Below are 19,497 nucleotides of genomic sequence, written 5' to 3'. Positions count from 1 at the left end.
TTATTTTCTTGGTTTTAATTTGTTGAAAAATTCTAAACCAGAAAGTAAAATAGGGCTATATTTTATTCTTTATCTAGCCTTCCAACTTTGCAGCATTAAATTTATACACAGGCATTTATCTATCTTCTGAAATGACTACTTAATTTTGTAAGTTAGATTTCTCAGCCTGTATTTTTCTGTTCTCCAGTATTTCCTCATGTTGTCCTAATTCTGACATTGTACTCTTCCACAGAGTGGTTGGTCTATTAGTTAATCTAATAGTTCAGATTTTAAACGAATGTGCAAAATTTTAAGGTGGCAGAGGATGGGATGCACATACAGTATAGTTCAGATATAGTAAAAGTGGTGGTAATGAAAAAGCTAAAAACCAAAGTGAGTTAAAGCTTATGAAACATAAGAATGAATTTAAAACAAACTTTTAGTTACATCCATAGTTAGGTGAATTAAGGGAAAAGACTTAAGGCTGTTGATGTAATATTAATAGGTTTCATAAAACAGAACTGTGCAATGATTGTTTTCCCTCTTAGGAGCAGAATTTACTGACTGATAATTGAGCTTTAGTTTGGAAAAGGAAAAAAATCAAGATAATTAAAGCAGAGAAGTGTGAGGAGACAAAGTAGCATAACCAAAGCAAATTTTCAGACCTAGACAAAAATGGTTTTCAGGGTATTGAAATTTGAAAAAAATGTGATCACTGAATATCAATTCAAGAAAACGTGGAAAATGAGAGGAGCCTGAATGCTGGAAAGGTTAATACTCTCAGAAGCTGAAAAGCTTACATTCTCAACTTGATGGCACAACTTGTAGATTCCAGAAGTGATTATTTCCTCTTTAACTCTGGTGGATCCAGAGGAAGGTTCCAGTTCTAGTGTAGCTTGAGATGTCATCAAATAGTTGATACGGTATGCTTGAATTTTATTATCCAGGTTAGAGAAACGTGTGTGCTATGAAATTGCAGTTAGTTGGATCCTTGACTCACAGAATAGTCATCCCTAAAGAATGTCAACTGATAGATTCACATCAGTCTGAAGGTATTAGTCTAGTAGAAAACAACCATGAAAAGAATTTTAATTTTCCACTGGAAGTATGGAATGGTGGAAGGTTGGCCTACTACCTCTACCATGTCAGCAGTGCACTGTGCTCATCAGAGAAGTAAGGGGATATTCTTAAACGTGCAGTGGAAGTGGAGTGTTTGGGACCGGAGGTAGGCAGCCTCAGTCTGCATACTCATAGGTGGTCAGGGAAGGATGTGTGTGCTACAGGGTTTTCCATTTTAAGAGAGACATAGACAAATGGATTATGTCTAAGTGAGTGGGAGGGTATAAAACTATGTCATATAGTTTAGAGAAGAGGACACTTAGATTACAGAACTTTTCAAGTATTTGTAGGACTGTCACATGAAGGAGGCATTTAACCTCTTTGATGAGCTTTGCAGTGTTGAGAGGGGGTGAGTGGGAGAAATTTCAGGGAAGGTAAAATTCAGTAAAATTTGTAACGTTTGAGAACAGTTCAGAGATGTCTAAAACAAATTGTGTTGATATTGGGGGTATTTTGGGGTTATTGTAATAGGAATTTGTCACTATGTGATTAAGCAAATGGTTCTGAACTTGTAGTTCTCTGAACCACTGCTGTAATTTGATGAAGGTAGTGTGGAGATGGGGACATTAGAGCATTATCATGTAATGTTTGATGCAACAAAAGAATATGTAAAACATACTAGTTTTGAAGCGCTCCTATGTTTCATAAACACACACCTGTGAGCCCCCACTCATGAAGGAATTGAGAGCATTGTGCGTGCCCATGCCTGTGACAGGTTTCTGTAATATTTTGGCTAGGATAACGTTAACAAAAGCTCTGATTGCCAGGCCTTAAAGAATAAAAAGCTTTGGAGACAAAACTTTCAAAAAACATTGGAGTTATGGGGAAAACAATAAATGAGTCTTTGCCTCCTAAGATTGGAAACCAGTGGATTCAGTGAAGTCATTCAGTAAGCAACCTTCAATCATATGAGGTTCAGGCACAGGGCGGGTAAATAGGAGACTTGTCTGAAATCACACAGTTACTGTTAGAACTGTAATCAGAACTTGTCCTGACTTTAGTGTCGTAAGTAACGTGCCAGGAAGTGCTAACGATTTGTTGGCTAGAAAGATGCTGTTGATAAAGGTAGTACTCAGCTGGTTAGAGTTTACAGTGAAAATTGTAAATTCCTTGAGAACTCAAACTGTCTTAGTCACCTTTTCATTCCCATCAGTACTGTCTTGTATGTAATTTGTTTTCTGTTATTAAATTGAGTGATATCTTAGAGACTGAAAGAAACACGGTAGAAGGATTTTTAAATTTTAAGTGGAATATATAATTACATTGTAATTTTACTTCACATACTCCTGTCATTAGAAAACAGGTCAGAGTTCCTGTCCTCTTGACTTTAATACCCTATCTGTGGCAGAGTTGATGATGCCTGCTTTCACATCTCTAATCCATACCTCTTACTGTTCTTCTGCCTTAGAGTAGCTAAGCTCATTCCTCTCTTCATTCACCCATCCATCTGTCCAATTTACTGAGTATTAGTTGAGGACCCACTGTATTCCCGGCACTATTGTAAGAGCTGGGGATACAGCAGGTAACAGAATTTCATGGAACTCTAAGCTACTAAGTAATCACAAAAATGTTTAGAGAAATACCACTTAAGTGGTAAATGTATCTTTTCTTCCATTATATCATCTAATTGGTTATATGAAGTTGTTGGGTTTTGTATATTATTATTATTATTATTTTTTTGCGGTACACGGGCCTCTCACTGTTGTGGCCTCTCCTGCTGCGGAGCACAGGCTCCAGACGTGCAGGCCCAGCGGCCATGGCTCACGGGCCCAGTCGCTCCACGGCATGTGGGATCCTCCTGGACTGGGACACGAACCCGTGTCCCCTGCATCGGCAGGCGGACTCCCAACCACTGCGCCACCAGGGAAGCCCTGTATATTATTTTTAAATCTAGTCATCTTACCTGAATTTTCTTATTTATAATGGATTTTCTTGGTTTTTCTAAGTTTGATAACTTTGTTTACCTGAAAATCATTTTTTCCTCTTCAACCTACTGTATTACTATGTTTAAAGATTTTTTTAAAATATTGAATTATTCTTGCATTCATGCTGTAAATTCCACTTTGTCTTGGTGCATTATTCTTTTAATGTGCTGATAGTGGAGCTTGTTCACTTAGGATATTTGCATCTCTATCTACAAGCAAATTTTATCTGTGGTTTTCTTTTATGCTATTGTCAGGTTTTTATATGAGTGTTATTAACTTCATAATAAGAATTGGGCAGTTTTTGAGGAGGAAATTTTAATGTAATAAACTAATGTTGAAAGTGCCTTTACATAGAGACCTTGACTAAAGGATATATGTGCAATTTTAATTAGATTAAATTTTTCTAATGCCCTCTGGTTAACTACTTGCTGTAATTACTTAATTATGTAAACAATCATTTATATTTAAATTGTAGGTCATTGGAAATTTGATTTGAGAATTGCTGTCATATGCTAATTTAAGATAAACACTAATTTGATACTGGACATCTTTGAGAAAGATTTTATTATGAGAGTAGAAGTATAAAAAAGAACTTAAAGAATCAACTCTTGTCCTTATAATGTAGTTAAATACAAGGTACCTTCTTTCGATTTTTTTAAAAAAGTTCACTTGCTATACAGAGATAAACATTTGGTAAACTTTGACAAGCAAATTGTTAGTTAGGAGATAAGATTCGTTATAACATGAGTATTGCCATCACTGAAGCAGAAAATGTAGTGCAGTATTTTCATTGACAGTCTTTATAACTGGGTGAGAACACCTTTGATCATGCCTTTTTACTGCAGTGGATTTTATTTAACTGAAAGTGATTTAGATAACTAGTTAAGAAAATTAAAGTGTGAAATTTGATAGTTCCTTAACAGCGATAAATTGAAATTCTGTGTTTGGAAGGCATACAAATACAACTTAAGTGGTAAATGTATCTTTTCTTCCATATGAAATTACTGGTTTTTGTATATTTATATATTCTTTAACCTAGTCATCTTACCTGAATTTTATTTATAATTAAATCTTCTGGAATTTTATTATTTGTTTATTTTAAAAATTAATTAATTAATTCATTTTTGGGCTGCATTGGGTCTTCGTTGCTGCATGCAGGCTTTTCTGTAGTTGCGGCCAGCGGGGACTACTCTTCGTTGTGGTTCACAGACTTCTTGTTGCAGTGGCTTCTCTTGTTGCAGAGCACGGGCTCTAGGCGTACGGGCTTCAGTAGTTGTGGCACGCGGGCTCAGTACTTGTGGCTTGTGGACTCTAGAGCGCAGGCTCAGTAGTTGTGGCACATGGGCTTAGTTGCTCCACGGCATGTGGGATCTTCCTGGACCAGGGATCAAATCCGTGTCCCCTGCATTGGCAGGCGGATTCTTAGCCGCTACGCCACCAGGGAAACCTGGAATTTTGTTTTTAAATACTAATGGACACAAGCTTTTTCCCCAAGGAGGACGTAATCCATAACATGGAGAGACGGTTACAGATACATTCAGCTAAATTAATAATGACAACCCTTATTAGACAGTGTATTCCTTTGGGCAAGGGCCTATCCTCTAGCACATCGTGGAAGCTTAATAAAGAACTCTTGAAGAATTAATTGATATCTTTGTATAGGACTTGATCAATTAAGATAGATTTCTCATAATTTTTTTTTTTAGAAGTGATATTCATACCTGGGAACTGTCAAAATTGTTTTAAAAGGTCATTGACTTTAGGTATCTCTGCTTTCATTAACTCATAGTTTGATCTCCATACCATCTTTTCCTCAAAACTTCTGGATCACCAATGGCTTAGTGGTCACATCCTAGGTACCCTCTTTTGCTCTTTACCTTACGGTACTTTTGTGGTATTTGACACTGTTGATCACCCTGTCCTTGAATCTGTCGTTTTTAGCTTCTTTGATGCTTCTCTTCCCTGGTTCTCCTGTCTACCTCCATTTCTTCTTATTTTGAATCTTCTTTTCCTCATCCCTTAAATGGTGCTTTTCCTATAGGGTCATTCAGTTCTTCCTTCTCCGTATACCCCCTCTAAGACATCTCTTCTATTCCTATAGCTTTAACCTATACATTTGGGTATCAGACTCAGACTTCTGCTGAACTTAAATTTTGTGTATCTCTTGGACATCTCTGTTTGGATATTCCAAAGATACCTAAAATATCTAAGGAAGTGGTCTGGTTTAAATCTCATTCAGTTAGGTTAGTTCTGAAGTATAAAGGAAGCCTTGGTATTAGTTTTGTCTTATAGGCATTCTTAGGATAGTTATTTGGCTGAAGCTATCATTTGGAATGACTGGGTTTTTTTAGGTATGGAGAAATTAGGTAAAATAACTGGTCTGTAACATAGTGAATAAAAGCTTGGGCTCTGAAGTTATTTTGGGGACTTCCTTGGCGGTCTAGTGGTTAAGACTCGGTGCTTCCAATGAAGTTATTTTTAATAAAATATATTATTTGGTATAAATTTGATTTCTGGTAGAAATTAATTAAGACTGTAGTTCTGTTAAATGTAGACTTAATCCAGAGAATGACAGACTAGGTCAACAGCTCTTCTTTGAGTTTTAACACTTTATCAATGAAATCCTCCCCTACCCTCTTATTTTTTTTTTTTTCCTGGGCTAGTAAGAATATTTTTTTGTCTAACACATTTAAAATTTTTACTTTTAACAGAAATTAGCAGAGTACGGAAAGACATGTACAATGACACATTAAATGGCAGTACAGAGAAAAGGAGTGCAGAATTGCCTGATGCTGTGGGACCTATTGTTCAGTTACAAGAGAAACTTTATGTGCCTGTAAAAGAATACCCAGATGTAAGTATATTTTGTTTATATTCAATGTTTTTTTCCTGCTTCACATACTTTGGGAAGAGATATATCTGATGGTAAATACTTAAGCATTGTCAGCTGCTTTTAAAAAAAATTTCATGTGAGGGACTAGAGGCATGAATACTTGGTGTGGATAATTTAATAAAAATTTTTTTTAAAAAATATGTTTTTATTTGAATGCTGCTGTGTCACTTTGGAAGTCTAGAACCAAGTAAAGACTTGGTTCTAGATTTCAAATTGAGGCAGGAATTATGGAAAGAGCTTTGGCCTGAATGTCAGAGAGCATCAGGTACAACTTTGTGCTTGTCTTTGATCTGACCTCAGCGAAGCTGTGTCATCCTTTCAGTAAAATGAGAGGCTAGACTTTATGACAGCTAAGGTTCCTTGCAGTGCTAAAATTTTTATCATAACCACTATTTATAATATTTTTTTCATCTTAGTTCCTTGTTCAGCTATTCTCCGCGTATCTTGTTGCAGATAGCCTCCTTATACTATACAATTAATTTATAAAAGGCTCCAACTCTTTGCCTTTTGTTACAAAGCCCTACATGATATGGTCTTTTTTATTTCTGACCTCATCTTAAATGATTTTCCCTCTTCCTCTACATACTGCAGTTAAATTGGCTGTTAAGTTAAGTCTGTTCCCAGCCCAGGTACCTTTATGTTTGCTGTGCATTGATCTTAACTGGCTGGCTTCTTCTTGTCATTAAGTTTTTAGCTTAAGTGTCACTTCAGAGAGGACTCCTGACCATTTTATCTAAAAGCAATCTGGTTACTCATTATTTCACTTAAGTCTCTTTATTTCTCTGCAACAGCACTTATTATTTGGTATTTTTCTTTTTTATTTTCTTATCTCTCCACAGCACAATATAAGGTACTTAAAACAAGAACCTGTTTTTGTTATTTACTGCTATATTCCCAGTGCACATAATATTGGCACATAATAGGTATCCAGTACCTACTGAATGTATAAAGGCAAATTGATGGCTTTTTGCTGTGTTTCAGAGGACTTTTCTGAAAGGAAATACAAGAAGGGGTTGGTATTGTAAGGTCAAAAATGTGATGTGTACTCTAAGTTGCATTGATTGTATGGATAGTATTATAGTTTGGAGATGGGAAGTAAATGGGGAAGTAAATGGGGAAAAAGATGGGAGTTAATGGGGAAAAAGTGTTGCTATTTCACAAGATGCGTTTCTAATATAGTTTTCTTACAAGCTAATACATTTACTCTTTTTATTAGTAAGTATTTTTGATTGCAAATATGTAAACAGTTCTGGATAACATAGGCAGAGAAAGAGTTTGTTGGAAGATAATTGGGTGTGGTACAGAGTGTTAAAGGAATAGCTGGAGAGCAAAGCTTCATATAAGACAGGAACCAGGGCAGTTCTGAGAGTCTCAGCAGTGGGAGTTTAGACCTTCCCTGTTGAGAGCCTTGCTCTTAACATAATTTGGCATCAGTGCCTCTCAGATTTTATCTTCAAACTTCAGATTCTTAGGAGAGAGAATGTATTTTGGACCAGTGTGCCACGAGTAAGGCCTGGGGTTAACTGACATAACCTAGACGTGACCACCCTGGACCTATTCTGGGTATTGGATGATTCCTTGGTGTGGTAAATTGTGATTTGGGCAGCTGTCCCAATTGGAGTCTACTACTTTTTGGTGTTTCATATCTCCTAAAAGATACCAGCCTTCTCATCTGCTTGTTTGAACTCTAAAGGATAAGGATTCAGCACAAGCCATTAACATAGAATAGGTAAGAGCATGAGACTGTGTTAGAGAATATAACCTTAATCTGCCTGGTCCCCATTCTTTAAAAAAAAATGCTATTCAGGAATGATGTTTATATTGCATTACTTAAAAGACACATGTTCTGTATAATCCTCTAAGTCAGAAGAGATGTCTTTTATATTGTGGGTCCAGGGGGAGGCACCTTTTTACTCTATTCCTGTCCTTTTTCCACCAGTTGAGATTCACTGTCATGGTCAACTACAGTTGTTGACACGTGTGTTGGAGCGAAACAGTGTCTACTTCAGTGGTTGTCAAAATGTGGTCCCAGGACTATAGTATCCACACCTCCTAGGAACTTGTAAAATGTTCAAGCCCCACCTCAGACTAGATGAGTCAGCAGCTCTGGGGCTAAAGCCCAGCAGTCTGCCTTCCAAGCCCTGTAGATGATATTGATGCATGCTAAAGTTTGAGAAGCACTGCTGTCGTTTGTTTACGTTGTCATCATAAGCTGGGCTAACAGGTAATCACGTAGGGTCCTTTTACCAGGCATTGTTTCAGAAGGCAGGTGGGGGTGGTGAACTGAATGTCTCTGCTCTTATGGAGCAGGCATTGCAATAGCAGAGACAGACAATAAACAAATGAATATTTTCTTTAGGATCAGTCAGTGCTGTGGGAAAAAAGGTGGAGTAAGCAGATAAACAGTAGCTATGTGTTTATAGTCAAGGAATCTCTTATAAGATGAAGGGAATGCAGAGACATGAATGGAGTGATGGGGAGGAAGAACATTCCAGGCAGAGTGGTCAGCAGTGCAGTGATTCTGAGGCATGAGCATGCTTGGGAAGTGTAGTAAGATGCGAGGTTAGAAAGTTAGCAGAGGGGCCCTATCCTCAAGGGGCTGTGGGTCCCGGTAGGGATTTCTGATATTGTTGAGTGAAATGGAAAGCCAGGGAGTGCTGTGGGCTCAGTTGGGTTTTAATAGATTCATTCTGGCTTCTGTGTGGAGAAAGGCTGTGGGTGATGGTGACAGCAGGGAGACCAGCTAGGGGGCAGAGGAGAAACTTGAATAAGCGGACTTAGAAATGCTTGGATCCTTCATAATTGATGACTTGGAGCCAACAGAATTTGCTGGTAGTTTGGATAATGGGGTGTGAGGGAAAATTAGGAATAGCTCAGAGGTTTCGATTGATTGGAGTAACAGAATCACCAGTTCTTGAGCTATGAAAGACTGAGGGAAGAGCAGGTTTGGGGGTGGGGCTTAGGTTCTGATTTAGAGGTGTTGAGCTTGAAGTCAGACATCCAGATGTGGGCATGTCAGATAGGCAGGTGGGTATATGAGTTGTGGATGATTCTTGGCACCCAAAAGTGTCTATTTTATCAAAGCTTTTTAAATGAGAAATTTAGTTATTCATAGGAGAGAAACAGGTATAAAGCCATTTTGGTCCTCCAGATCATTTTTTTAATACCTTGATTTTAAATTTCTGTTAAAAGAATTTGGCAAAATTGGGATCCGCATATAGTTTTTCTTTGAGGTTATCGATACATACCAAATGAATAGTAACTGTTTTGTAGTCTGTACTAGGAACTGTATCTCATCTTTAAAAAAAAAATTAAATAATGTTAAACAAAATAAAACAAGGGCATGTGTTGTGTGTCTGATTTTGGCAGTATGGAAAAGATTTTATTTCAGAATTATGAATTAGATATTGGCCACGATGAAACAAATATGCATTTTTATTACTCCCGTTTTTCTCAGTATGTCTTAGAGATCATTACGCATGCTTCTCTCTCACCTCCCCCTTTTGTATGTAGGCTCGATTTTGTGAGTGAATTCATCCTATTTGACTCAAAAATGCTTTATTAAAGCTTCAAAGGGGCAGTGTAGCACAGTGGGCAAAAGTAGGGACTCAGACTCCTGGCTGGCTCTGCTGCTTGTATTGTGACTTTGGGCAAGTCTGATCCTTAGTTTCCTCATCTCTGTAATGGAGATAGTCTCTCACAGGCTTATGAGGGGTTATAAGTGAGTTAATACATGTAAAGCACTTGGAAAATGCCATTATGCTGTGTAAGTATTACCAGAATGTAAGCTCCATGACGGTGGGGATTCTTCCCTTTTTTGTATTCTCACTGCCTAGGATAACGTCTAGTAAACAGTAGATGTATAATAAATATTTGTTGTGTGTATCTGTATGAAAGCTTCACTCTTTCAAATATTGCTGAAATTTAAAAAAAATATGTTGCCTTTTGAGTTTGCACGTAGCAACTTATTTATAAAAGTAAGTGTTAATTTGGAGGTATTGTTTTGGAGTTGGCTGTGTATAGCTCTGGGACTGATAAGAAAAGAAAGTCTTAGATCACGTGTTTGAGAAATTAGATAGTGCCGTATAGTATCCTTCGCAATGTTTTTGAATCAGTGGCTTAATGGTATGGGAATGAGAAGGTAATATGAGTAGCTTGTTGAAGATGTATTAAAAATATTACACATTTATTAATATTTATACTTATTAATAAACCAGACTTTTATTGCATCTGTACTGTGTACTAAGCACGTCCTGGAGGTGGGGATATTAATTTAGTAGAGAAAACTCTTTGACATAGTTGAGGTAATAGTGGGTTTTTGAGCCATTCAGGCCTAGGTTTTGAATCCTGGCTTAGTGCCTTCCTGGCTGTATTTGTCAACAGTCGCCACAGCAGTGCTCCATGTAAGCTATCCTAAAACTCAGTGGCATAAAATAACAAGCATTGATTTCTGTGCTCTTTATTTAGTCTACACTGTATGTTGGCTGCAGTTCTGCTGATTGGGCTTAGCCGAGGTTGGTCTAGGCCGGCTCTGGGTGGGTTTAGATTACCTTTATGTTCCTGCTGGGCTCAGCCCAAAGGGGCAGCAGCTACTTGGAGCAAGCTCTTTTCATGGCAGGTCACTGGAGTGTCAGAGCCAAGCCAAGCCAAATTGCTTAAACACATGTAAGACCTCTACCCTTCTTCCATCAGCTAACATTCCATTAGCTCAGTGGTTGTCAACTGGATGATTTTGCCCATCTGGGGCATTTGGCAATTTCTAGAGCTATTTTTGGTTGTCAAAACTTGGCGGGAGTACTAGTGGCCTCTAGTGGGTAGATGCCAGGGCTGCTTCTAAACATCCTACAATGCATAGGACAGCCCCGGCAACCAGGAATTAACCTGCTCCAAATGTCAGTAGTGCTGAGGTTGATAAACTGCATTATCAAGTCACTCCGTCCACATGAGAAGGGGACTAGAATAAATATTAGCAAAAAATAATTGAGACTATCACATTGGCTTTGAGCACATGTAAACTTTAGAATCTGTTTCCTTGCCTATAAGATCATAAGGTCTACGTCATAGAATTGTTTAGAGGAATGAAGATAACAAATATATGGTATCTGGATAGAGCACTCAGTACGGTTCTTATGATCATGACTAAGGAAAAAATTCCTATCCTTGAAGGAGCCCACAGTGTTATATGAAAGAGAAAAGCTATTGCATTATCATATAACACTATTTAAGTTTATCATACATTCATAAAATGACCGACATGGATGAAGACTAAAGTTAATGCATAGGCCATCGAAGTGTTGATTTGGCCAGTTATTAAGGACTTGTTTGAATCCATGAAGATCTTATAAACAGTATATGAATGGAGTTAACTCTGATTGATATAAGTAAAATATGTTATATTTTAATGAGTCAATAATAATTCTGTCATTAAATTTGCCTAGTTATTGTTTTTGGGTTCTGAGAAATTGTTTTATAGGATCTGCCAGAGTGGTAGAATAAGTTTCAAGTATTGGCAGGGTCTAGCTGTTAGGGATATTAGTTAGCCTGTATATACATGAACAGATTAGATTGCGAAGCTGTTAACTTGAGATATGTTAGGACTAAATTGTAGTGAGACTTTACCCAGAAATGTTATATGAAGATAACTTTGATTTTCTGATGTTTTTAAAATGGGTTTTAATTTTGAATGATTATAGTGTTAAAAGGTTTGTCTTGGGTCTAGGCTATTCGTGGTGACACATATTGTCAAAGGGTTGTACGATGGGTAAATGCCCTTTCAAATATTTTTTCCAGCTTGTAGGATTTCAACACGGCAACTATAAATAATAACGTAGATTTATAATGTTTTTCACAGTACACACTAGCTCATGATAATAGTCTATGTCAGTGGTGGAGCATGAGTTTTAAGTCACCTTTCAATTTATTTCTCTTGGGCTTGCAGATAAAATTTGGCTAGTCATAGCTTCAGAGTTAGTATGGAGTTATTCGTAAGTTTCACTTTCTCAAGATTGTCGTCTGCAGATTGCCTATTGAGCGGGCATTTGTTTTGGAGGAGTTATGAAAAGAGAAAAGGGGTCAATGCAGTTGGTTATCTTTACTTAAGCCTTTGTTCCTTTGACTCTTGTGGCTTTCTTATTGTGTTGAAAGACTGGATATAAACTACTTTCGTCTTTGATCTTCTGAGAAACAAATGGACGTTAAGTCAGAATTTAATGATCTACTAAGTCTCTCTTCTCAATACCAAGGTTAAGCCTTGATTTTTGGCAGGATATGATCTTAATTATAAGTGAAAATATTTTAAAACATCTGCACATCTCTCTTCTTTGGTAATTTATACAGGAAACTCTTAAGATAGACTGTTGATTTGAAGAAGGTTAGATACATATTTTTATTGAATGGAGTTGTGAAATGTTTCGGATTACATATTAACCTATTGGAGTTTTTAACTTAGCAGTACAATTTGATAATATAGAGCATGTCTAAGTTTCTAAGTTTTAGGTAGAGAAACTGTTATTGTTGACTTGTAACTTTAAACAGATCAATTTAGTGAAGGTCAATTTCATGACATTTGGTTTTGAAGTTTCATTTTTATTTCATTCTGCAAGGATATATTGAGGGCCTACTGTGTACCAAATATTTAATAGGCTCTTTGTGGTCTGAGATATACTAAATTTCTTAGGATGTTAATAGAAATTATTCCAAAAAGGATTTCAAGACAGTCTGAAAACGAATTTTGTTTAGTTCAGGTTTTTTCAAAATTTAATGGTTTTTAAAATAAGCCTTCTCAGAGTCTTAAAATGTGAATGCTTTCTTTTGTAAGTAATATATTTTGATATTAAAAAGGACTAGTGTCTAGAAGAACAAGTTAAAAGATGGAGTTTGTTTTTAGGGAAGAATTATTGCTTGTAAGCAAATGTTTTCCAGGCTCAGCTGAGATAGAAAGTTTTGTCTGTGATTTATCTTATCCAAAAAGAGTGTTAGGATCTGCTCTGTTAAAATTATTGTTACAAAGGACTTACGGAATTAGATGGAAACCTAATTACAGGCATCCACCTCCATATCTCTAAGATTCTCACTGAAATAATCAAAGGAATAAAATACAAAGGTTGGCGAGAAACCTGCCTCTCAGGGCTATTGGGTGTTTCTGTTAGATATTAAAGGAAAGCTCAAGGTGCTGATCTGCTCTTGGCCCATTTTGGGAAAGCAGTGTCTCCTGGAAGTGAGTGAAGCAGTCAGTAACAGAATCTTCCTAACCCTAACCCTCTCCCCTCCAAAGTTGGCAAATGAAAATGGAGTGTGGAGTAGTCCAAGGTTATACCACTTGAGCTTGGCCACCCGTTTTTGTGCCTGCTTATCATAGGTGACCTAAATTTATTTTGTGAGTAAATGAACTCATCATATGAGCAGAAAACTACTGTAGTTTTTGGTAGAACCTGCCTTAACTTTACCCCATGGACATTGAAATAGAACTTTTCAATGACTAGCCTTGGAACTAAATTTAACTATTTCATTGGGAAAGCATATTATATGTCTTAATAAACCCAGCCCTTTAGAACAAAATAGTTCATAATAAATTAAGGACTTCCTGAAATCTAATTTTTGACTTCACTAGAACACTGCTTTTCCTAAGTTCAAAAATAGTATCAGGGGCTTCCCTGGTGGCGCAGTGGTTGAGAGTCCGCCTGCCGATGCAGGGGACACGGGTTCGTGCCCTGGTCCGGGAAGATCCCACATGCTGTGGAGCGGCTGGGCCCGTGAGCCATGGCCGCTGAGCCGGCACGTCCGGAGCCTGTGCTCCGCAACGGGAGAGGCCGCAACAGTGAGAGGCCCGTGTACCGCAAAAAAAAAAAAAAAAAAAGTATCAGTAAGTAGCCTACCTAGCATGAACTTGGCCATCTCCGTGTTTCATATTGGTATGACAATTTTTTTCTTTATTGCTTGGTAAGGAATTGATTGAGTTTAAAAAATGTGTCTATGTTGTATTGTTTGGGGTTATAGAACAATGATTGATTACTTTCTTGCCTTTTTATTTGTAAGATTGTATAAAAGCAGTATAAATTTGCAGTTTTAAGGACAGACTAAAAAAAAAGAAAAACAAAATTTGAGAAGTAATTAGAAACATAAGGCCAAAGAGGAGATCTGAGTATAAACCAGTAAAATTTTGGTATCATTTCAGTAGCAAGAGCCTGAACGAAGGCAGTGGCAGTTGAAATGAACACAAGGGGACAGATTAAACAATGAAAATCTTAAGATTTCTTAGTCTGTTACATGTGGAGGATAATATTGTAGAGGAACCAAGAGTAAGAGATGATAAAAGTACTGTATTAATAGAATATAATAATTAAAAGTCACTGTAAACTGAGTTGTGCTTAACAATTTAGAAACATTGAAGCAGGGTAATATAAAAGAAGTTACCAGTAAGTCAAATGGAACTAAAATCTGTGCCAAAAAAGAGCAGGTCTCTTTAAGAGCTAAATTAGTTCTTTTGGAACAGTGTATGAGGCTGCTATTTTTTTTTTAACATCTTTATTGGGGTATAATTGCTTTACAATGGTGTGTTAGTTTCTGCTTTATAACAAAGTGAATCAGTTATGCATATACATATGTTCCCATATCTCTTCCCTCTTGCATCTCCCTCCCTCCCACCCTCCCTATCCCACCCCTCCAGGCGGTCACAAAGCACCGAGCCGATATCCCTGTGCCATGCGGCTGCTTCCCACTAGCTATCTACCTTACGTTTGGTAGTGTATATATGTCCATGACTCTCTCTCGCCCTGTCACAGCTCACCCTTCCCCCTCCCCATATCCTCAAGTCCGTTCTCCAGTAGGTCTGTGTCTTTATTCCTGTCTTACCCCTAGGTTCTTCATGACATTTTTTTTCTTAAATTCCATATATATGTGTTAGCATACGGTATTTGTCTTTCTCTTTCTGACTGACTTCACTCTGTATGACAGACTCTAGGTCTATCCACCTCATTACAAATAGCTCAATTTCGTTTCTTTTTATGGCTGAGTAATATTCCATTGTATATATGTGCCACATCTTCTTTATCCATTCATCTGATGATGGGCACTTAGGTTGTTTCCATCTCTGGGCTATTGTAAATAGAGCTGCAGTGAACATTTTGGTACATGACTCTTTTTGAATTATGGTTTTCTCAGGGTATATGCCCAGTAGTGGGATTGCTGGGTCATATGGTAGTTCTATTTGTAGTTCTTTAAGGAGGCTGCTATTTATGCAGCAAAACTTGAGAAAACAATTTCAAAGATCCTTAGACTGTATTCATAATCTGTGGTCAGAATTACTAAGTATTTGATCTCCTAGACTCATCTTCAGGGTATGAGGTAACACTTGTAAGCTCAGTCTTGACTCAAATAATCATACTCTTCTCTCTCGCTGTCTCTTTTTTGAAGTTATACGTATTTGTAGTTGAATTATGTGGATGAACTAATAATCACATAAGGGCTTTCATTCATGTAAAAGGTTTGATTAAGGTAAAAAGGATATGTATGTTGATTATTAAAGCAGTGATCCTAATCAGTAAAAGACAGATGACAATATTGAAAAGGCGAGGCCTGGTTATGTAAAAGTAGTATGGTAATTATATGCTTTGTGATGTAGGTGGAACTCATTCTGAAAGTAAATTTGAATCTGAAGAGGGTTTTTATAAACTTTGTACTAAACATTTTTTTGAATGATTAACAAGAATGAGAAAACTAAACATGAGTATCTGGTATGATCAGGGTGTATATGTTTAAGGTCTTTAGAAGAGAAGGCATTATGCCCTACTGTGTCCAAGCTCTGTAGTCAACCTAGGTGTTCTAGGATTTGGACTACTTTTGTAACCTCTCATGTATTAAATGTAGGTGATAGTGGTAACTGTCTTCTGGTGTTGTTGTGAGGATTAAGTGACTTATTGCATGTAAAGTGCCAAGCATCGAAGTTGGCTTTTACTGGAACACTCATAGTAGAACATATTTCAGCGTACTCAACACCTAAGAAATGTTGAGTGACATAATCCTAGCACTCATGATACTTCCGTATTGAAATGGAAAGTGGAAATAATAGTTGTTTTGTTTCTGTGACATCATTGACTCTGTCATTTGGAATTTATCCTTAGATCAGTCAGGCTTACCATTTAAAAAGTTTCTGAAATGTGTAAGAGTTCCTGTGCTGCCTATAACTTATTTAGTGATTTTACTGAGAGTGAAAAATCATTGTGTGATTTCTGTGAACCCTTTTAAATTGTATTATCCAACAATCTGAACAAATACTAGTTTCTTCTGAGTGCTGTATATTGTGTGAGGCACTGTGGATTAAAACACACACACGCACTGTGGATTAACACATACACACTTGTGTGAGGCACTGTGGATTAAAACACACAAACACACACACACACACACACGCCCACCCCATTGCTGGTTTCTGACTTCAAGGAATGCCCTGCGAAAGACATGCAGATCGTTGCATACTGTGTGACAGAAGGGCTGTAAGAGGTGGGTACACAGTGTTCTGAGATCCTCACTTAGGAGGAGAAAACATCTGTCTCTGGGAGTCAAAGAACACATAAGGAAATCACAGAAGGAACACTTGAGCTCAATACTATGTGATGAGGATTTGACATGTTTGGTGGGAAGGAAGGAGGAAGAAAGGTGTTAACAGGGAACAAAAATTGAACGTACCTGCTGTTTTAGAGAACAACATGTGTCTGAACAGAGGATAATAGCAAAAATAAAGGTTCAAAAAGTAGTTAGGGATCTCTTAAAGGGCCTTGTTGTACGAGTTTTGACCTTACACCGTGAAAAATATTGTCATCTATTTGTGTCGTAAAACCCTTGTTGGCTTTCATTGCCTTTATATTTTTATTTTAATTGGTTAAATAATTTTTTGTTTTTCTAAGTACTTGTTGTTTAGCTTCCACAACGACAATCATCATCTTATTCACCTGAGTTTGTTTGTATGGTTTCAGCCTCTTTCCCAATTATATCTATACTCAAGGGATAAAGATTTGACATAATTAGGATATCCAAATTTATATGCTATAGATTTCATATTTTGGTTATTATTGGTTACCGGTTTTCACTTTTACATCTGTTGGTGTAAATGCTTCTTCTTAACATAGCCCTGTGCCACTAACAGAAGATGTGTAGAAAGGCCTAATATATGAAAGGTTTTGCAAAATGGTTCCTATAGTAATTATTATATAGCTTAAGAAGACATATTTGGCTGCTCATCTAGAATTACTATGAACATAGAGAAGGGATAAGACATCTGTCTCCCCAAAAAGTACGAGGCATTTAGATACATTCATTGTTTGTTTGTTTTTTTAAACAGAAGACTTTCCTTGATATTCTTCCCCCCTGCCCCGAACTCTTGTATCCATGACCAAACTGATTTCAGTTGATGAATGAATATAGTTCTGACGTGAATATTGGTTGATATTTTCATTTACATTAATGAGTAGCTGAAAGTGAAAATCATGAACACATATGCTGAAACTTTGTTCATAAATGACAAGAGCAGTTTATTTGCTGAATTGGATAATGGTTTCAGATATTGGAAGAACATTGTGCTATTCACAATGAGTGACTTTAGATGCAGCAAACTTTTAAATTTAATCTGCATTGTTAACAGTTTCTCCTTTGTTGTTATAAGTCGAGTTAATAAAACAGTAAATCAAGTCAAACAAAATATTCTGGTACTTTTAATTAAAAACAGTTGTATTGCTAAGTAGTCACGACTCTAGTCTCATCTTACACATTTGTATAAGATGGCTTACTAGTGTTGACTACCACTTGAGGTGGTCCATTTTTGGTCATCTGCTAAGCAGAAGACTTTATCAATACATATACATTTGTGTGTGTGTGTGTGTTTGATACCTACTAACTTGCTTATGTGATCTGATGTAAGGTTTGTAAGATATATAACTAAAATCACCTTACAGATACTAGACAAAATACTTAAAAACAGATTATCAATTTATTGTATGAAAAGCAATCCAAAGAAATACATCTTCTTTTTAAAATTGTTTTTCCAAAATTTTAAGCAGAAATTACTGTTTAACACTTCTTAGAAGTGTTTCACTGAAATGCTTTTAGAAATCCATTTTTTATTCTCTCTTTTGATAGTGTGCCACAGAAGGTTTTATCTTTAATTGTACATTTTTAAAAAGGTTAATGGAAAGATTTGCTATAATACTTTATATTTTGTCATTGGGAGAACTCTGTCATGTCTATTTAAAATTAAGTCAGCAGCAACAAATAGCATTAGACATGACTGTTGTTAACCTCTTCTTTAGAAATTAACATGGCACTGGCAGAGATATAATTGGTAAGCCACAGAGAAGGTCTGTACTTAAACAGTAGAGTTAATGAATGTCTCTTTTTTCTTCTTTCAGCCTTTAAAGTTGTAGTTAGCTTAGGCTGTTTGAAATGATTTTCTTTGAATGTGTTGTGACATTGGTTTAATTGAATGAAGCTGCAAAACTAGCATGATAAATCAACACAGAATGAAGTTTAATGCAAGGCAAATGATATTAACTTGGAAATTGGTTGCAGTAGACAAAGCAGCTGCTATGATTAATTTTTTTTCATTCTCTACTTACACCACTTTGAGAAGGATGACCTTGATGGTTTCAGTTGTATTAGAACCCCAGTGGTATGCACTTTAACACATTTGAGCTGTTTTTTGCTGGTTGTGGTGCAGTAGAGATTGGTTAATTTATAAGGTTAGGAAAATTTTGTTACAGATTTAATATGTTGGTTTTGACTGGCTTTAAAACATTTTTTATTTAGTAAATAATAATTGGGAGGATTACTTAGCTATGGTAGAAGTCTTTTTCTATGTAATCTTAATGCTGTGGTTTCAGCAAAAGAGATTTAATACGTGAAAATAATAGAATGTGCCAAAGAGGGTCTTCTTTTTTTTTCTTTTTTTAAAATAAATTTATTTATTTTTATTTTTGGCTGTGTTGGGTCTTCGTTGCTGTGCACAGGATTTCTCTAGTTGTGGTGAGCAGGGCCTACTCTTCGTTATGGTGCATGGGCTTCTCATTGCGGTGGCTTCTCTTATTGCGGAGCCTGGGCTCTAGGCGTGCGGGCTTCAGTAGTTGTGGCACATGGGCTCAGTAGTTGTGGCACATGGGCTCAGTAGTTGTGGCTCGTGGGCTCTAGAGCACAGGCTCAGTAGTTGTGTCACGTGGGCTTAGTTGTTCCACGGCATGTGGGATCTTCCCGGACCAGGGCTCGAAGCCATGTCACCTGAATTGGCAGGTGGATTCTTAACCACTGTGCCACCAGGGAAGCCCCACAGAGGGTCTTCTAGGTGTTTGTATGTCATGAAGTGGAGGCTGACCACTTTGACAGAGGACACAAATATAAAACAATTACATATTAGTTATTTGAAGTGCTAAAGTACCTCCATTCGTAATGCATTTTTCCAGACATTCTTTGCCATGTTTGAGATATATAATGTATATCAACTATATGAGTTACTTTGGAAAAAGATCTGTATAGAGCACAACTATTATTGAGGAAGAGCTGGCAAAGACTACTTATTTTAAGAAGCAGTCAAGGTAGAAA

At 36.9% G+C, this 19,497-nt stretch overlaps 1 protein-coding gene across 10 annotated transcripts in view; it reads left to right on the top strand.

Moving 5' to 3' along the window:
* The window catches only part of QKI (QKI, KH domain containing RNA binding), a 143,354-nt gene that overhangs the window by 30,378 nt on the left and 93,479 nt on the right, over positions 1-19,497 (top strand). For all 10 annotated transcript variants that reach the window (XR_010933569.1, XM_067701573.1, XM_067701575.1 and 7 more), the window contains exon 2: positions 5,735-5,877. Coding sequence is in view for 9 of the 10 variants with exons in the window: in XM_067701573.1 (XP_067557674.1) it covers positions 5,735-5,877 (143 nt within the window). In the remaining variant the exon portion in view is untranslated. The remainder of the gene's footprint in view (positions 1-5,734; positions 5,878-19,497) is intronic.

The sequence above is a fragment of the Pseudorca crassidens genome, chromosome 13 (assembly GCF_039906515.1).
Source record: "Pseudorca crassidens isolate mPseCra1 chromosome 13, mPseCra1.hap1, whole genome shotgun sequence".
In the NCBI taxonomy this organism is placed as follows: Eukaryota; Metazoa; Chordata; class Mammalia; order Artiodactyla; family Delphinidae; genus Pseudorca; species Pseudorca crassidens.
This window is presented reverse-complemented; position numbering and strand designations above follow the sequence as displayed.